At 40.4% G+C, this 17,350-nt stretch overlaps 1 protein-coding gene across 4 annotated transcripts in view; it reads left to right on the forward strand.

Moving 5' to 3' along the window:
- Nucleotides 1–17,136, forward strand: part of LOC144681545 (RNA-binding protein 5-like) — a 39,842-nt gene extending 22,706 nt beyond the window's left edge. For 2 of the 4 annotated variants that reach the window (XM_078543201.1, XM_078543202.1), the window contains exons 12-26: nt 529–616; nt 1,100–1,180; nt 1,832–1,925; nt 2,745–2,818; nt 3,161–3,239; nt 3,340–3,431; nt 3,907–3,933; nt 6,180–6,344; nt 6,673–6,819; nt 8,540–8,626; nt 9,516–9,707; nt 10,999–11,073; nt 12,948–13,045; nt 14,570–14,699; nt 16,786–17,136. In XM_078543201.1, coding sequence (XP_078399327.1) covers nt 529–616; nt 1,100–1,180; nt 1,832–1,925; nt 2,745–2,818; nt 3,161–3,239; nt 3,340–3,431; nt 3,907–3,933; nt 6,180–6,344; nt 6,673–6,819; nt 8,540–8,626; nt 9,516–9,707; nt 10,999–11,073; nt 12,948–13,045; nt 14,570–14,699; nt 16,786–16,911 — 1,555 coding nt within the window. In that variant the 3' untranslated portion in view covers nt 16,912–17,136. The remainder of the gene's footprint in view (nt 1–528; nt 617–1,099; nt 1,181–1,831; nt 1,926–2,744; nt 2,819–3,160; nt 3,240–3,339; nt 3,432–3,906; nt 3,934–6,179; nt 6,345–6,672; nt 6,820–8,539; nt 8,627–9,515; nt 9,708–10,998; nt 11,074–12,947; nt 13,046–14,569; nt 14,700–16,785) is intronic. The other 2 variants (XM_078543203.1, XM_078543204.1) reach the window with 1 other exon arrangement.
- Nucleotides 17,137–17,350: the final 214 nt, after the last annotated feature.

Genomic DNA, 17,350 nt, shown 5'->3' on the forward strand with positions numbered 1-17,350 from the left:
AAAGTGACACAAGGACAACTCTAATTTTATTTTTCCCTTTCCCATGTTGTTTTATGATCAATGATTGAAGTGTGACTCTATGTACACTGTACATAGCGAGTACAACGTTTATAATGGATCAACTCTCGTTGGCACCAGGCCAAAACAGTGTGGCTACAGTGGAGACTCAGCCGACAGGCGAATATTACATCCCCATTTAGTGATGCCACAAAATGCTGCAGTGTGCTGTCTTCCTTGCTTTGATTACATCCATTCACTACCCTAGTATTAACAGTTATTTCTTCCCTGGCGATGATTGTGTCTATTTTTTCAGTTCATGAAATAGTAAAGATTTTTGACTGAGAGCGACAAATTTCCAGGCTAATGAGTTTTAGAATGTAGGAGGATGTAAGCGTCACTGTTGCACCTTGAGAAATTAGCTGTGACCGTTGTCACACAGGCTTTTCTATCTTTCTAAGTTAAATGTGAACTAATTGCTGCTGTATTCATTCTGAAACCTTCAACAATCCACAATTAACTTTATTTTAGGGACCATATCCTTTCTGATGGTAATAAGATCAGTTCATCAACTGTTGCAATCACAGCTATAGCTGCAGCCCAATGGTCGTCAAGCCAGGTAACAACTCCTTTTTATGCGGTTCCCCTGTGTGTATCTGCACTGCTTGTTTAGTAATTTAGTATAGCGACAGCAGCTCGTATTTTTAGTATGATCTACACTAGCTCACTTAAGTCTGTGCCCTTGGTCTGATCATAATATTTATGCCTTACATAATGTGGATGGAATTTTCCTTCGTTTGTCATAAGTGTGGACTGGTGTAAAGAACTATAGGCTGCTCAGACCACTATCTTTTCCAGCTTCACCTGCTTTTCTCCTGAGTTTTGACCCGAACTAGGGTTGTAGTTCCAAGGGCACAGTGCCCTTCTTGGTCACATGGTTCTCCATGTGTGACCATCACCATTGGATACCATCAGGCCATTCGTCTGTGGTTTGCTTCAACTTCACTTGATCCACTTGTCATCTTACACCTATAAATGACTGGATGGTGGGAGCGAATTATTGACCCTTTTTTTTTCACCCAAAGATTTTTAATTGTTGCAGGTGCAGCAAGGGTCAGAAGATGGAAACATTGACTACAGCTACTTCCAACCTGGACAGGATGGCTACAATCAATATGATCAAGTATGTGCAAGAAAGGAGGAAATATTGAAGTGTCTAAATCTAGACTTTTTGTGACTAATGTAAAATTTATGTATGCCTTCAGTAGTGAGACACTATCAAAAAGGCATAATAAGTATATCCCTTTGACAGTGAAAGATATCACTTTTGATTTTTTAGGTTCCATGCAAAACAACTGTATTTGTGCAGAATTTTAGATCTTGTATTTCAAAATGCTTCATGTGCAATGGACAAATATTTTGGGGAGTCACGATTTTCATTTTCCCTTGGTGTGACCACACTGGTACTAAGGACTGCAGTCATGCTCGAGGATCATGATGAAAACTACCAATTGTTTGAGTAAATTGCATGAATTCTGTGAAAATATACATGTTCTTTGTGTAGATTTTCCTGATTCTACATAATCTTTGTCTCTGCACATTTATCACGTTGCAAAAACATTTGGTTTAAAGGTTTGACATTTCTAAACATAGTTTGTTATTGAATGGGACAAATTGAGAAGTATCAAGAGAGTTGAAATTTCAGTGAACCCCAGCCACTGGATGTTTTTCTGCAAAAAAGGTGCACTGTAAATGCAAGTTGCTGCACTACTAGGTGAGATTAATAATGTTCAAAGCAAAAGCTGTGATGTTTTTACTTTTGTATCTGTTTTAGATGTCATATGCACAAGATTATGGACAGCAAAGTGGCTCTACAGATTCCACCCAACCAGGATTGGCAGTCTACCAGGCTCCAGCAGTAATCTCAGGTGGAACTTCTTTTTATCTGTAAAATATTTTATTAATACCTTTTGGTTTATCCTGTGGTCTCTGAAACTGTGCTGCCAATGCCAGAGAAGCATGGAGCAGCTCTGGCTCCCAATTTCTTTTGTTCCTTTTGAGAAATTGCCTGGCCTCCGCCTAATGTTTCTCCACACTGAAATTGGGCAACGGTTTGGTGTGATATGGATACGACTTTGAGGCTTACCACTTTGTAGGAAGAACATTGGTGCTCCAATGTGCTGTCCCATCCACTAAAGCTATTGTTACAGATTTGAATAAATGTTGTTGTCCAGCCTTTGAAGCACTTTGTTTCACATTTACTATTCCTCTTGCCCTTTTTCTCACTAGACCGTCTTGCAATTTATTCTTCGTTCAATGCATTATCATTTTTTTTCTTCCACCTTCTGTATCCATGCAGTATTTCTTGCTGACTTTATTTTTTTAATTATCGGATTGCCATTCGTTCAGTTCCATTATTATCTCCTTCTCCCACTGGAAAGTTTTGTTTCTGGCTAACAGAGACCCTGCTTATGGACAGAGTGCTTCTATAATAAGTTACAAAGCTGTTTGCTGCTCACTGAGCATATGGGTATACTCTACCTCCATTAGAATTAAGTTGTCTTATCCTGGTTAGGGAAGGGGCCTTGCACCACTAAAATAAATTTGCTCATGTGGGATGTTGACTAGACTAAGCATTTCTGATTCAATATGCTAATAAGTGTTTGACCTATTGTTGATGCATTTGGACAATACTTAGAAACAAACTGAGGAGCTAGGTGATCAGTTCATTTTTTCCTTCTTGCCAGCCCCTCCTACAGTTGCTAAACCTGCAACAATTTCCCAGGATGGTCAGCCCTACCAGCCGCAGAGTCAACCTGAGGTATGTTGGAAGTTTTCTGTATTCTCATGTTTAATGGGTTTTTAAAGTCACTGTACATCAGATAATAGAAAAGTACTCTTCAGTTCACTGTCAATCCCAAAAGTGATTTACTGATCTCATTTGGACTGTCCAGAAAATATACTTGTTTTTAATGTGTGCGCTCTCAATTTTCCTTCTCTCCAGCCTTCCTTGGCCAAATGTTACCCAGTTACTACTTTTTATGCAAGATGGCATGGATGGGAATTTGGCTGTCGTACTAACTGTTCACATTGTGGACAGTGTTAATAGTATTGATTCTGTAATTTTCTTAATACCTTTAAAACAAGGTTAAATGTTTTTCAGGCACTACAAGCAAGCCAGCCTCAGAATACAGATACCACTCCACCAAATGGTTCTTCAGATTCTAAGGATTCAAGTTATCGTGAGTACTTTGCCCAGATTGATGCCTTTTACTAAGGACTTTAGGTTTATTGAAGTACTTTTTTATTTAGCTGCTGAGTCGTATTGTTTATCCGTTCCAGCTGTACCAGATGTGTCCACTTATCTATATGATGAATCATCTGGATTTTACTATGATGCCCAGACTGGATTCTACTATGATCCAAATTCCCAGGTACATACACCTATTTCGCAAAGCAGCAACAAGAACTGTTTTGATTCATTACAGCATTGAGACAACTTCTAAAGATTGGACTGTCCTAAGTGCCACAAAGGTTCAATGGGTGAAACCAAACACTTGAATAAATTAACAGTGGCATGCTTCTGAATGTTGAGATATTTAAAAAATTTTGCTTTGCTTCCAATAAATTGACAACTTCAGCTTAATGAAGCAAACATTTTGATTTTGTGGGGCTTAAGAATTTCAGGGTCCCATAACTAGCCATAATCAGCTCAAACTATGACAGTGAAACAAGTCTTAGTTACAATAGTGCTTATTATCAGCAATACCACACACTAACATACTGCTGTTTATCTGGACATTTTTCCTCATTCTTTTTAAGCTTTTGACATAACTTATTCTAACTTCCATAGCTTTTCCCCCACAAGCCTAATCTTGTAATTTGCTTGTTTGTCCCTTTGGTCCCCAGATGCATTCTTCAGATGAAGTCCTCAAAGTAAAAGACCGCTGGTTAGGTTTACAGGTTATTTTCCAGTTTGAGCTAATTGATAGTTATGTCACATGTAATTATGTCAACTTCAGCATTATTTTAAGCAGCACTTACAGCTAGTTTGTTTAGGATAAAGTTTGGTAATCAGTGGAACATTTTGGTATTTAAAATATGGATTTGATATTTTGAATGTTGAGGCAATAGGTTCAATAGCTGAATTATAAAATATTTGCGATTTCAGTCATGTGATGTTATGCTGCTTTTTATTCATTCTTTCATGGAATGTGAGTTGCAGGGAAGGTCAGAATTTATAGGGTCATAGACAGTTACAGCACAGAAGGAGGCCATTCGGCCCATCATGTCTGCGCCGGCCAACGAAGGTCTGGCTAACTAATCCCATTTTCCAACACTTGCCCATAGCCCTGGAGGCTATGGCAACGCAAGTGAATATCTAAATACTTGTTAAATATTACGAGAGTTTCTGACTCAACCACCCTTTCAGGCAGTGGGTTCCAGACTCCCACCACCCTCTGGGTGAAAACGTTTCTCCTCAACTCCCGTCTTAGCCTTCTACCTCTTACCTTAAATCTATGTCCCCTGGTTATTGACCCCTTTACTAATGGAAAAAGTGCCTTCCTGTCCACCTTATCTAGGCCCCTCATAATCTTATTACCCCCCCCACCACCACCACCACCAAAATCAGGTCCCCTCTCAATCTTTGCTGCTCCAAGGAAAACAACCCCAGCCTATCTAATCTTTCCTCATAGCTCAGACCCTCCAGCCCAGGCAGCATCCTGGTAAATCTCCTCTGCACTCTTTCCAGTGCAATCACATCCTTCCTATAATGTGGTGACCAGAACTGCACGCGGTACTCCAGTTGTGGCCTAACCAGTGGCAGTTGTTGCCCTTGAGTTGCTGCAGCCCATCTGGTATAAGTTACACCCACAGTGCTGTTAAGGAGTTCCAGGGAATTGAACGAACAGCAATTATAGTTCCAAAACAGGATGGTGTGTGGCTTGGAGGGGAACCTGCTGGTGGTGGAGTTCCCATGCATCTACTGCCCTTGTCCTCGGAAGTGCTGTTGGAGGAGACTTGGTGAGTTGCTGTAGTGCATCCTGTAGATGGTGTACACCGCCACAGTAAGTCTGTGGTGGATGGGTGCCAATTAGTGGGTTGCTTTGTCCTGGGTGATAACCAGCTTTGAGTGTGTTGGAGCTGCACTCATCCTGGCAATTGGAGAGTATCCCATCACACACCTGACTTGTGCCTTGTAGATGGTGGACAGGCTTTGGGAAATCAGATGGTGAGTTCCTCACTGCAGAATTCCCAGCCTCTGGCCTGCTCTTGTATTCACAGTATTTATATGGCTGGTCCAGTGCAGTTTCTGGTCAATGGTAACCCCTAGGATCTTGATGCTGGAAAGTTCAGCAGTGCCATTGATTTCAAGGATAGGTGGTTAGATTCTCTTGTAGGTGATGGTCGTTGCCTGGCACTTGTTTGGTGTACATGTTTCTTGCCACTTATCAGCCTAAGTCTGAATGTTCTCTGGGTCTTGCTGCATGTGGGCACAAACAACAGGTGTAAGGACTTTAAAAACATTTCTTTTGCTAAGTGCATGTCACACAAACGTATGCTCCACGAATGGGTAATATATAGTAAGCAATTATAATTTGTCTATTTCAACTGAGATGCCATCCAAATGCCAGACATGGATCTCCAGGAAGGAGAGTGAATCCAAGGAACTGTTGTTGTGCCTTGGATACATTCTGGTGCTGTTTCTGAGGTCTCCAAAGTAGTTGGCCCTCGCTGTTCCACATGGTTGTTTTATGGTGTGGAGGGAAACCGTTTCAAAGGGGATATCTTCAATTTAAAATAAATAATATTGCCAAAACCTTGGTGTCTAATGAAAAGCCATGCACCACTCGGGGATACATCTGATGGATACATTGGGACAAAGCTGAGAATCTAGGCTAAGATGGGAGAAGCAAGCTAAAAATGAATTGATCACTGGGGCCATTCAGCTGGTGTAAACTTTCCCCCTTATATAAAATCCATGTCGAGTGACACTACCTCTCTGAATTGGTAAGTGTTCAGCTCAAACTGATTCTATGTATACTTGAGCCACAGATCTTGGTTATGTGTTTGGATTTAAATAAGTTGGTGAACAAGTTTTTTTAAAAAGCAAGTTAAATGATAAATGTTACACAGTCATTGTAGGGCAGTAATGTATTCCTAAAATATTTTTGTTCCAGTACTATTACAATCCACTGACTCAGCAGTACATGTATTGGGATGGAGAGAAACAAACTTATTTGCCTGCTCCAGATCAAGCCGCACAGCAAAATAAAACCACTGGGACTAAAAGCAAAGAGGGAAAAGAGAAGAAGGAAAAGCCAAAGAGCAGGACAGCGCAACAGGTGAGAATTTAGTGGTCAACTTATGAACTCCAATGGATTTGCTTCCCTCTCCCCTGATTATTCACCATTGTCGCTGCGACACATATTTGCTCTTGGACAACGGGAATGTTACTGGAATGAGTAACTACCAGAATTCACTTTAGTTGCCTCTCCTTGTGGGGAATTCCTTGTCCTCTACCTAGTGTTAAAATTCATTGAGAAATTCTGTGCATGCTAGTTCAACATTTTAAAAACCTGCCCTTTGGCAGTGATAGTGTGCTGCCCTTTGACAGGTGTGTGGAAGCTAAAGATGGCACGTTAGTGAACAGTTTTTTCCTTTCACCTGTAGATTGCCAAAGACATGGAGCGATGGGCTAAGAGTCTGAACAAACAGAAAGATAATGTCAAAACTGCCTTGCAGATGATTGCATCTAAAGAAGAGGAGAGGAGAGAATCTGCAGCAGCCGATGCAGGGTTTGCTTTGTTTGAGAAAAGGGTAAGATAGTGGAATTTAAAAGTTGAAAGCATTTTCTTTTGCTGCAGGGATGGGGTGAGGGAGGTTGCCTGGATAACTTGTGGGACATGTGCTGCAAATTGAGTGCTAGAGTAATTTAATGCTGAACTAAAAGGGAATGTGGGAAGAGCTGAAGATAGATAAGGAAAGTAAAGAGGATGAATGAGCATGGATTCTTAAAAAAAAAACAATCTTTCTACAAATGTAGTAAAAAGAAAATTGAGAGGTGGGACCCCTGAGAGAAGAGTCAGAGGATAAACTGAAACCTCAGTACTTGCATCTGTGTTTACAAAAGGAAAACCTATTGAGGGGGTAAATCCTGAATTTGTTAAAATTGAGATGAAAAATGTCATAAATAGAAAGATGATATGAAATGAAAGAAGACAAAGTGCTGGGGTCTAATGGGATGTATATGAAAATCGTTGAAGAAAAGGGGAAGAAATAGCGGAGGCTCTAGAAATTGTATTTCAGGGTTGTATTGTAATACCTAGTTTCAAAGACACTCTGCTAACCTGGATAATTACAGGCCAATTAGTTTAAAGATTACATTTCCCCAACCATAGATGTTAACGGTGAAGTTGCTCTATAAGCAGATGAAGGGAAGCAGCAGCCAACACTCATTTCAGAAAGGGTGGTTGTGCTCGAGAAGCCTTGATAGTTCTTTGAGGAGCTAATAGGTACGGTGGATGGGGGTAATCAGTGGGTGTCTACATTGACTTTCAGAAAGCCTTTACAAGGTAACACAGGAGAATGAGTTATGAAATTAAGGAAAGGGTGGCAAGGTTTACAGTGTGCAGGTGGGTGGCAGTCCCATTGCTCTTGTCTGGTTCTGCTGTTCACTGTGTGCATCAGATTTGTGGATGATAAATAGGAGGTATAATGACTAATACTGAGGACTAAAGAGGCATTAGGGAGACATTGATAAGATGTTGGAATGGACAAAGGAGTGATACATGTTGTTCAGTGCACTAAATGTGAGATGGTACCGTTTTCATTTTTTATGGGGCAAGACTGGATGATGAGGAAAAGCAGAGGGTTTTGGGGGTTCAGGTTTACAAGTCATTAGAAGCAGTACTTCATGTAGATATTACAATAAGGAGGTAATAGAATACTTGCTTTATGGCAAGGCATATAAAATTCAAGATACAATAGTGAATCTATATAAAATTTTTCTGCAGCCACAGTTTTGAATACCGTACACGCTTTTGGACTTCATACTATAGGAAGGATGTTGAGACAATGGAGAGGAAGCAATACGGGTTCACTAAGATGCTGCCTGTCCTGAGAGATTGTAAAGAAAAAACTTGCAATGGGCTGTCTTTGCTAGAGCAGAAGACCTTACATGATTTGATGGATTAAAATTATAAAGATATGTGACCAGATAGAACCACGCTGTCAGTGGTTGAGGGACCTAGGATGAGGGGACATAAATGTAAGATTAAATGTAAAAGATTCAGGACAGAGTGCGAGAAACACTCTATTTGTGATGTAATTGCTGTGTAATTCTTTGTGGTCACTGAGAGCCCCTAGTGGCTGATGTGATGCACTTCATTGCTATAGAACTTGCTGCAAAAAGCCTGAAACTTTGTTGCATAGCCTGATTCTGTTTTAGAATTTCCATTGCTCCTGTCTTCAATCCCTTCTCGTCAAATATCCTTCAAAGCTGCAATAGGTTAATGGGCTTTATACTCGTCTGTTACAGGGGATGATGGAACGGCAGCCAATGGTACTAGAACCTTTCACTGGTTTAGTGGAACACCTACGAGATGATGACGAAAGTCCATTAAAGGTTTGAATGTCTTTCTTTCAAGTCTCAGTTTTGTTGTTTTCTCCTTTTTTAATCCATCAAGTTTCCATTTATCTCAGCTGCCTGAGGTGACTGGCTGAAGTCCATTTCACAGCCCTTCACTGTTGCAAGTTATGCATTCCTTTAGTACAGGGTAATGCCTCTTGATTTTTTTATTCTTTCTGTGATGGTGGTCATGGAAAGGTACCAGAAATCCAAACAGCATTGGAGGGCCAACCATGCACCAGTCTGATGCATTTGAAGCCAGCTGAAATTTGAATTTGAGCCAGAAGGTAGAAATGGAAGTGAAATTGTATAAAGCAGCAGCTTGAAAGAACATTATTTTTCCTTTGTATACCATAGCACGCTGCAGTAATATCTGCCATTTTGCTGAGTGCTGAGATTTCCCTATCCCGTAACCTCCACATGAGCTATCAAAGCCGATTGCGCCTTCTCAGGTTGCATATGAGAGTATACAAAAGCTTAATGAAATTAGATGACAAATTAAAGGAATCAAGAGCTATTTTTTAAGTCCAGGTGGATTTGATTAAAAAATGATCACTCTGGTTTATGCAGTTGAGAGTTTTGAGTGATCTTTGGAGCAGCTTCTGCAGACATTTTCTTAAAGCTTTGAGTGAGAAATTGAACAATGTTTCTTTTCATTGTTTATATTTCATCGCCCTTCTCTTGATGAAAATTAACAATACCTCTGTGATGTTCTTGTCTTCATTTCTATTTCTGGTATACTTCACTAGTACGCAAGACCGTCATTTGGGGGCACTTGATCATCTTGCCAGTTTTCACTATCCGCTGAATAATTAAAGGTTTCACTGAAAAGGTCACAGTCTGAAATATGCATCTTTTAAACTCAACCTTGGTATCTATTTTGTAGAGAAAGTCAAGTCCACTGCAGGGACTTGTAGCATCATACAGCGGAGAGAGTGATGAAGAAGAGCAAGAGACAATTCAAGACCTGGAAGAAAGGCTGACAGATTGGAACAAAATAGCTTGTCTGCTGTGCAGAAGGCAATTTCCCAACAAAGAGGCACTTACTCGGCATCAACAACTCTCTGACCTGCACAGGGTAATGAGGGAAGAACTAATAGGGCAGAATCTTCTGTTCGGCGAGCGGGGGGTGGGCGGGGCCCGCTCGCCGACGCGGGGTGACGTCGGTCATGGGTCCTGATGTTACCTCGCGTCATTTAGATTTTCAGTTCAGCGGGCACGCAGCCGAATCGGCTGCACGCCTGCCGAGCTGTCAAAGGCCAATTAAGGCCATTAAAGAAGTAATTAACATGATTAATTGACCTGCCCATCCAACCTTAAGGTTGGCGGGCAGGCCGGGAGCCCAGGCGGGCTTCTGAAAAAACATGAAACCTCATCCACGGGTGGAATGAGGGTATTAAAATTTTTATAAAATGTTTAAGTAAAAGAAATTGACATGTCCCGGCTCATCTGACAGTGACACGAGTGGACATGTCAGTAATTTTTTTTCCCCCTTTATTGAAATTTTCAAACCTGAGCCGACCTCCCTGAGGCAGCACTTTGCCTCAGGGAGATCTGTGGGCTCTTTCGCGCGAAAGAGCGCACTCCCGGCTCAGGGAATCTTCCCCCCGCCCCCGTCACAGGGAGCACAGCACTTCCGGGCAGATGTCTAAGGCCCGCCCATGTAAAATGGCAACACACCCCCAATCGGGGGTGCCGATCAGGAACCCGCCTGCTCCCGCACAACCCCCTCAGACGGGGGAAAGATCCTGCCCATAATATTTGTAAAATCATGTGTAAATGTGTGTCCATGCTACAAAACATTAAGCAATAATACTTCAGTTGGCTGAATTGTCATCTCAGTCTATGTTGTGCCACCTTGATATTGAGTCTATTACAATAATTTTACATGAGAGTTAGTCTGTTATGGCCCTTTGGTCTATGATGAGAAAACATGCACCACTCTGACACATATGTGAAAAGATGCACCAAAATGAATCTGAGACCAAAGGATAAAGGAAAACTATTATATTTTTTGAGAGAATCCTGGAATGAATCGTTTGTCTTCAATTTTAAATTTTGCAATGGTACAAGCCCATAGACTTAAACTCTACATAGAACGACAGCCGCTGACAAAACCACTTGCTCTTGTATGTACCCTGCAGCCATTAGGAAGTTCAGTAAATTTACAAAGCTTTTGAAATCAAATCCAGTTCACACTACTGGAAGGTCTGTTTTTTGCTGCTAGTTCTAGCAAATATAATTGACTTTAGGCTTGCCTGTCACGTCTGGTGAGAATGGTGTGTAAGGTCTTAGAGGAGAACAATGGTCTTCATATTGCAGCCAATTATTAAATGACTTAGCCATAACTGTGCTTTTTATATTTACAGCAAAATTTAGAGATCCGTCGAAGGTCAAGAATGTCTGATCGAGAACTCGAAGCATTAGAAAAAACAGAAAATGAAGTAAGTTCACCTGTAATCAAAGCAACAAGTGCAAAGAGCTTGTGATAGATGATGCAGCTGCCTCCTATTTCTCATCTATGGTCCTCTTCAGCGACACGTTAGGTTCGACGTGTATGTTGATGACATCCAGCAGAAAGGGTGATAATTTAAACAACACTTTCTCCTCTCACCACCCAATGTAAACAGAAAGGTGTTGTTAATTTATTTACCTCTTTATAAGCTGCAGTTTATTTCCCAATCCATCAGTTTTGGTGTGATCCAATTTTCTTTTAATACCCCCACAGCAAACTAAAGATAGGATGAACTCAAATGGTTAGTTTATTTGCATACACTCAAAACACAAAAGGAGAGTTGCAGCCACACTCCGACAGCAAAGAGAGGGATAGAGAAAAAGATTTACAGCGCAGAGACCACAGAAAATTAAATATTGTTTTATGTGGGTTCCAGAGTCCAGACTCAAAGTCCAATGAGATATTCCTTCATTGAGGTCAGTGGGTTGAAAACTGATGCTGTATAATTCACTTTTTCCGGTGGTGTTGATGTCACACAATGAGGCATGCAGAGATGAGTCTTGTCGGTGATGGTACAGAATTTCCAGCAGAAGCAGTGTAGATGGGGCCAGGTGTTAACCTGGGCAGAACTCCTTTTCTGCGAAGCTGCCAGTTAGATGGTAAATAGACTGAGCTTTGTAGTTCAGCAAGGCAATATTACTCGTTCCATAAGCTAGAGGTCCATGTCACATGACTTCCACCTCTCCACACTGTCTTTGACAAGGATGTGTATCCCTCATTTGGGTCCCCAAGAATAAATGTCTCAACCATTAAGAATTGAAAGGAAAGTCGTGGGACTTGTTGTCTTAGCAGACAGGCAGACTACTGTTGGCTAGCCTGGGTTATGAAATGCAGATGGCCCTTGTATAGCCCTCTTTGAATTTGGCCTATGCAGCTCCCCAGAGATAACAATGTGCGAGTTTCCCCCATACTACTAGGCAGCTCCTTTTGTTCGGGGGTCACACAGACATGGACTCGGCCATTTTAAGGATCTTTGTTCAGTTTTTTTAAATTTTAGAAATAGCCATGAGGATATATATATTTTATAAAAATATACAATGTGAGGCCTTAGTCCCTCACACAGCTCTACCTCACCATCATCTGTCTCGTCCTTCCACTACCTCTTGATTGTCATGCTGGTTTTCTGACATCCAGTATTGGATGAGGAAATTTCATCAGATTAAATATATGGAAGAACAAAGTTATTTTGTCTTTAGTCCCTGCCATATGCTTCATTTCCTGGCTACAGACCCTCCTTGGTGACTTGAAGTTGAACCAAAATTCTTTGCATCCTCTGTCATTTTTGATTGAACTGAGCTTCAGTTACCACCCACTCAATGTGGCTGTCTCAGCCCCTGCCTCAGCCCAATAGCTGCTGAAATCCTCATCTGTGCCTTTTTTACCTTTGGCTGGTCCCTCAACCTCTGTAACCTCTTCCAGCCCTACACCACTTAAATCCATGCACTCCTCATATCCGGGTCTCTTGCGTATCTCTAATTTTCATCAGTGATCATGCCTTCAGCTGCCTAGGCCCTAAGCTCTGGAATTCCCTCCTTGAACCCCCCCCACCCCCGTGCTTTTAAGGTGCTACTTAAAACCTGTCTCTCTGACCAACTGGTAACAATATCTCTGGCTCTGTTATTTGCTATGTTCCTGCAAAGATGCTATATGAATGCAAGTTGTTATTTGCAGTAACTGGATCGAAGTTGCTTGTTATTTGAAACATCTTGGAGCTGAAAGGGGTAGAATCCATTTTTTGTGAGAGAATACTGCAAATACATGAGGGATTTTAACCATTTTGCTTTACATCAATTCCCCTCACAGATGAAGTACAGAGACAGGGCAGCAGAAAGAAGAGAAAAGTATGGAATCCCAGAGCCTCCAGAACCCAAGAGGAAGAGGTTTAATAATGCTGCCGTAATGTAAGTTTAGTTAGTATTCTCAAAACAGCTGTGTCAGTTGTCTTAAAATAAATAAACTGACAGAGATCCTGATCAAAGCTAGTAAAGAACTTCTGATCTGAGTCTGAACTATGTTTCCCTCATTTGCTCTTCTAGCTGTTATATTTTAGAACATTTTCTGACATTGGGATTTTAATTCCAAATTGCTGCTGTCAGTTTCTCTTTTGTGAACTGAATTCTTCCTAGCTTTATGTCCAAACATCTGATATGTTAAAATATCATAGTAAGTCTGCTTTGAATGTACTGTGGCATGAAAAAAATGCAGTAAGGCAGAATTAAGTGAGGAGCCACATGCAGTCACCAAATCTGTGAATTATATCGGAAGGGAAAACCATGTTTATGTGCTTTATAATTCAGTGACTGAAACAAAATTCAAATTATCCTAATTAAGAAAAAGCCTCGTTTTGTTCTGGTTGCCCATTTGAATCTTTTATTGCTAGAAAAGAAAATTATCAGGAGTAAGTTTTCATTAAAAAATGAATGGGCCAAAAGCTCACGTTTAATATGAGGATAAACCTGGAGGAGAACCAAATTCATGACAGCAGATTTCTCCAGATCATATAGCTGAAGCTAAGTACACTTAATTTTTTAACTCAATGGATGTGATTCTCACTCTTGCTGATGCAACAAGGGAAGTTATCATGTTCATGGAGGAATGCACTCAATGGTTAAATACCTGTAAAATTAATAACTTGGTCCCTGTGGTGGTACCTGACCTACACATCAAGCTTCCCATTTTTTCTGTTGCCAGTTTTCTGCTTTCCTGTAGGTGTTTGCTTCTTGACAAAAGCTAGCAGTAAGTGAATTTTCTCATTGTGCCTGCTGACTCTTTGCTTTTGACCCTTGTGTTCCTAGCCTGTCTGGAGAGTCTAGAACTAGGAGGTGCGGTCTCAACTTAAGAGATCAGCCATTAAGATGGAGTTGAGGACAAATTTCTCCACTTGAAGGATTGCGAATCTTGGAATTCTCTATCTGGAGAGTGGGCTTCTCTATCTGGGGAGTGGGCGAGGAGTTGTGCATGCCCATTAGGTATATTCAAGGCTGAAGTTGATCGGATTCTTGGATTCTAATGGAATTGATGGATATGTGGATTGGGTGAGAAAGAGCTGATCAGGTTAGGAATTGACCATGGTCCTATTAAATGGTAGAGGAAGCTTGGGGGGCAAAATTGCCCTGCTCTTTTTTCTTATGTTCTTATGACTCACTTCAGACTTGTACCAGACTAGATCAAGTTAAGATGAAGTTGATTTATTTCTGTGGAATTCTCTGGATTTGATTGGTGCTTGAAGCATTTCAAATAACGGAGTTTTATGGTGACATGTGGATCAAATTGCCTTTCTTCAAAAGGGTATAAAAATTGGAATGGAAATCGAAATACATGATGAACATTTTCTTATTGGCAAATTGAACTTACTTTCGTTGTCATTGAGTTCTTTGAATGCTTACGACAATCAGAAATCAAAATAGATCTTTTTGTTACAACAGTGACTTTGAGCAGCCAACAAAAAATGGTATTAACAGTGACAACATTGGGAGCAGGATGCTACAGGCTATGGGTTGGAAAGAAGGCTCTGGGTTAGGTCGAAATCAGCAAGGTATTACAGCGCCTATACAGGTATGATTTATATTTTCCATTTTCAACTGTTGTCATTTGTTGATGCATTCATGTTTTTATGTGGGATTTTTTGCTCAGGATGTTAATGCCTCGATGTCAATAAAATGTTTCGTTGATTCCTCAATGAATAGATTCACCATTTTAAGCAATGGAAGCCAACAAAGTTCTAGAATCGAGGGAGGATTTTGGGATGCTACGTACATTGAAGCTTATTCTGAAGAGGGTAGGGTAGAGGTTAATTGTGATACCCTCGCTATTGAGTCACTAGGTGGATCACTATTCAGCATGGGGCAGCACAAAATGGGTATGGTGTCACCTGTAAATCACCACCATCAAGAAAGGAGTAAAGGGGGAAATTTGAAAAGGTTTTGTTTATTGGAATTGTCATGATTTGAGAATAGGTGTAAAGTTTCCTCCCATCATGGTGCTGTTGCCAGAACCATAGTCCCACTTCAAATTAAAATGAACATTAATTGTTACTTTTTGTGTAGAGTTAGGCATTGAGCATGGGATTATCTGACCATAACTTAAATACTAGTATTTATTTATGGTTTCTCCTGCATCTTGCTGAACTGACACTCCAAAATATACTGCGTTATGGAATGGGTGTACTTGGGACCCTTATTGAGGAGAGGTGTTTAGTGGAGACTCACCATATTTACTTAGGGAAAAAGTTAGGCAGGATTACTCTGGTGTTGTGTGATTGCCAATTAGAGCATCATTTGAAGAGACCAGTAGTCTGAATGCCCAATCAGCCTGGGTAACCCAAGATGTTCTGAGCATACCTTACAAAAAAAAACTTTCAAGATTGGAGCAGGGGGGTGGGAGGGGAATAGAAAAAGAACTAAGATTTTTTAAAAATACTTAAAAAATGTTAATCCATGGATACAAGTGAATGGGTTTGTTCAGCCAATTTTGAAGTATATTCTGGAAATGTTACTCTTGACTTCTTACTCTAACATTGTGAAGTAAAATCAAATGTACAATTTCACAAAAGGGGGTTACTTATCACAACAGCATTCTGAATTTTATCAAACATCAAGTAGTTTCATCCCTTTTTATTTATAACAGTTTATTTAATTCATGTATTGTTGAATGTAATTCGGGACCTGACAGACCTGTACCAATTCAGTTTGGTTCACAACGAGGAAGGATTCTGCAAGTAGTTTCAGTGGATGTTTGTTTAAACTTGTTTCCGTGGTGCAAGTATAAAATTGTAATCAAGATATAGAAACTAGGAGCAGGAGTAGGCCATTCGGCCCTTCGAGCCTGCTCCCGCTTTCTCCCTATACCCTTTGATCCCTTTCGCCCCAAGAGCTATATCTAACTCCTCCTTGAAAGCATACAATGTTTTGATCTCAATTACTTTCTGTGGTAACGAATTCCACAGGCTCACCACTCTCTGGGTGAAGAAATTTCTCCTCATCTCAGTCCTAAATGGTCTACCCCATATCCTCAGACTGTGACCCCTGGTTCTGGACTCCCCCACCATTGGGAACATCCTTCCTGCATCTACCCTGTCTAGTCCTGTTAGAATTTTATAGGTTTCTATGAGATCCCCCCTCATTCTTCTGAACTCCAGCGAATATAATCCTGATCAACTCAATCTCTCCTCATATGTCAGTCCCGCCATCCCAGGAATCAGCTGGGTAAACCTCTATAGCAAGTACATCCTTCCTCAGAAAAGGAGACCAAAACTGCACACACTATTCCAGGTATGGGCTCACCAAGGCCCTGTACAATTGCAGCAAGACATCCCTGTTCCTGTACTCGAATCCTCTGGCTATATGGTCTGGTATAAGCTGAAAGCAATCTTAACAGGTGCTAACTGTCGACTTTTCTATGAGCAGCACTCATCCACTCTAATTGGGGAGTTATGAGAGGCAGTAGTTCTTCCTATCACAATGAACTGTCTCTGGATGAATGAACCCAGAGCTGCACTGATCATTAATTCCATAACAATCGGAGTGGTTGGAGCTTGTACTCTCATTTTAGGGAGCATTTAAGCATGACTTCTACACATTTCAATATGGTGACAATTCAATGTACACAGATCAATGTGATAACAACTGATTTTTAATTTCAGGCTCAAACAAGGATGAAGGGTGCTGGTTTGGGAGCACGAGGAAGTTCATATGGTGTTACTACTTCAGATTCCTATAAAGATGCTGTTAAAAAAGCTATGTTTACAAGATTTAATGAATTGGAGTAATTTGAGAGTGATTGTAAATATGTAAATACTTTTTCCTAATTTTTGCTACTGGATATGTACTTGAGTAAACAGTGCAATTTGTCTGTAGGAAATGTAATTTTTTTGATGCTTTGGTTAAATCTTATTTATGTTAAATGTACAATGTACATTTTGTATTGTCCATCAAGTGTATAATAATGTATCTACTGTTTTCTTTTGCAGAATAAATTTTGAAAAGAATCTAAGCAGTTTTCTTTGTAGTCAGCTTGCTCTTTACAAGGATATAATTTTCAGAACATGAGATCAAGGAATCTCTTACCACATAAGTAATCCATTAAAAATGGAAACCTAGAATTTATAGAGATGATGTGATGCAGCAGCTGAGACAGGAGTAGTTTTATTTTGTGTAAACTGTTTCAGTCTTTACGGTGAACATAAATTGTAGTGTATTTTCTATAAT

This window comes from Cetorhinus maximus, chromosome 6 (genome assembly GCF_964194155.1).
Source record: "Cetorhinus maximus chromosome 6, sCetMax3.hap1.1, whole genome shotgun sequence".
Taxonomy (NCBI): Eukaryota; Metazoa; Chordata; class Chondrichthyes; order Lamniformes; family Cetorhinidae; genus Cetorhinus; species Cetorhinus maximus.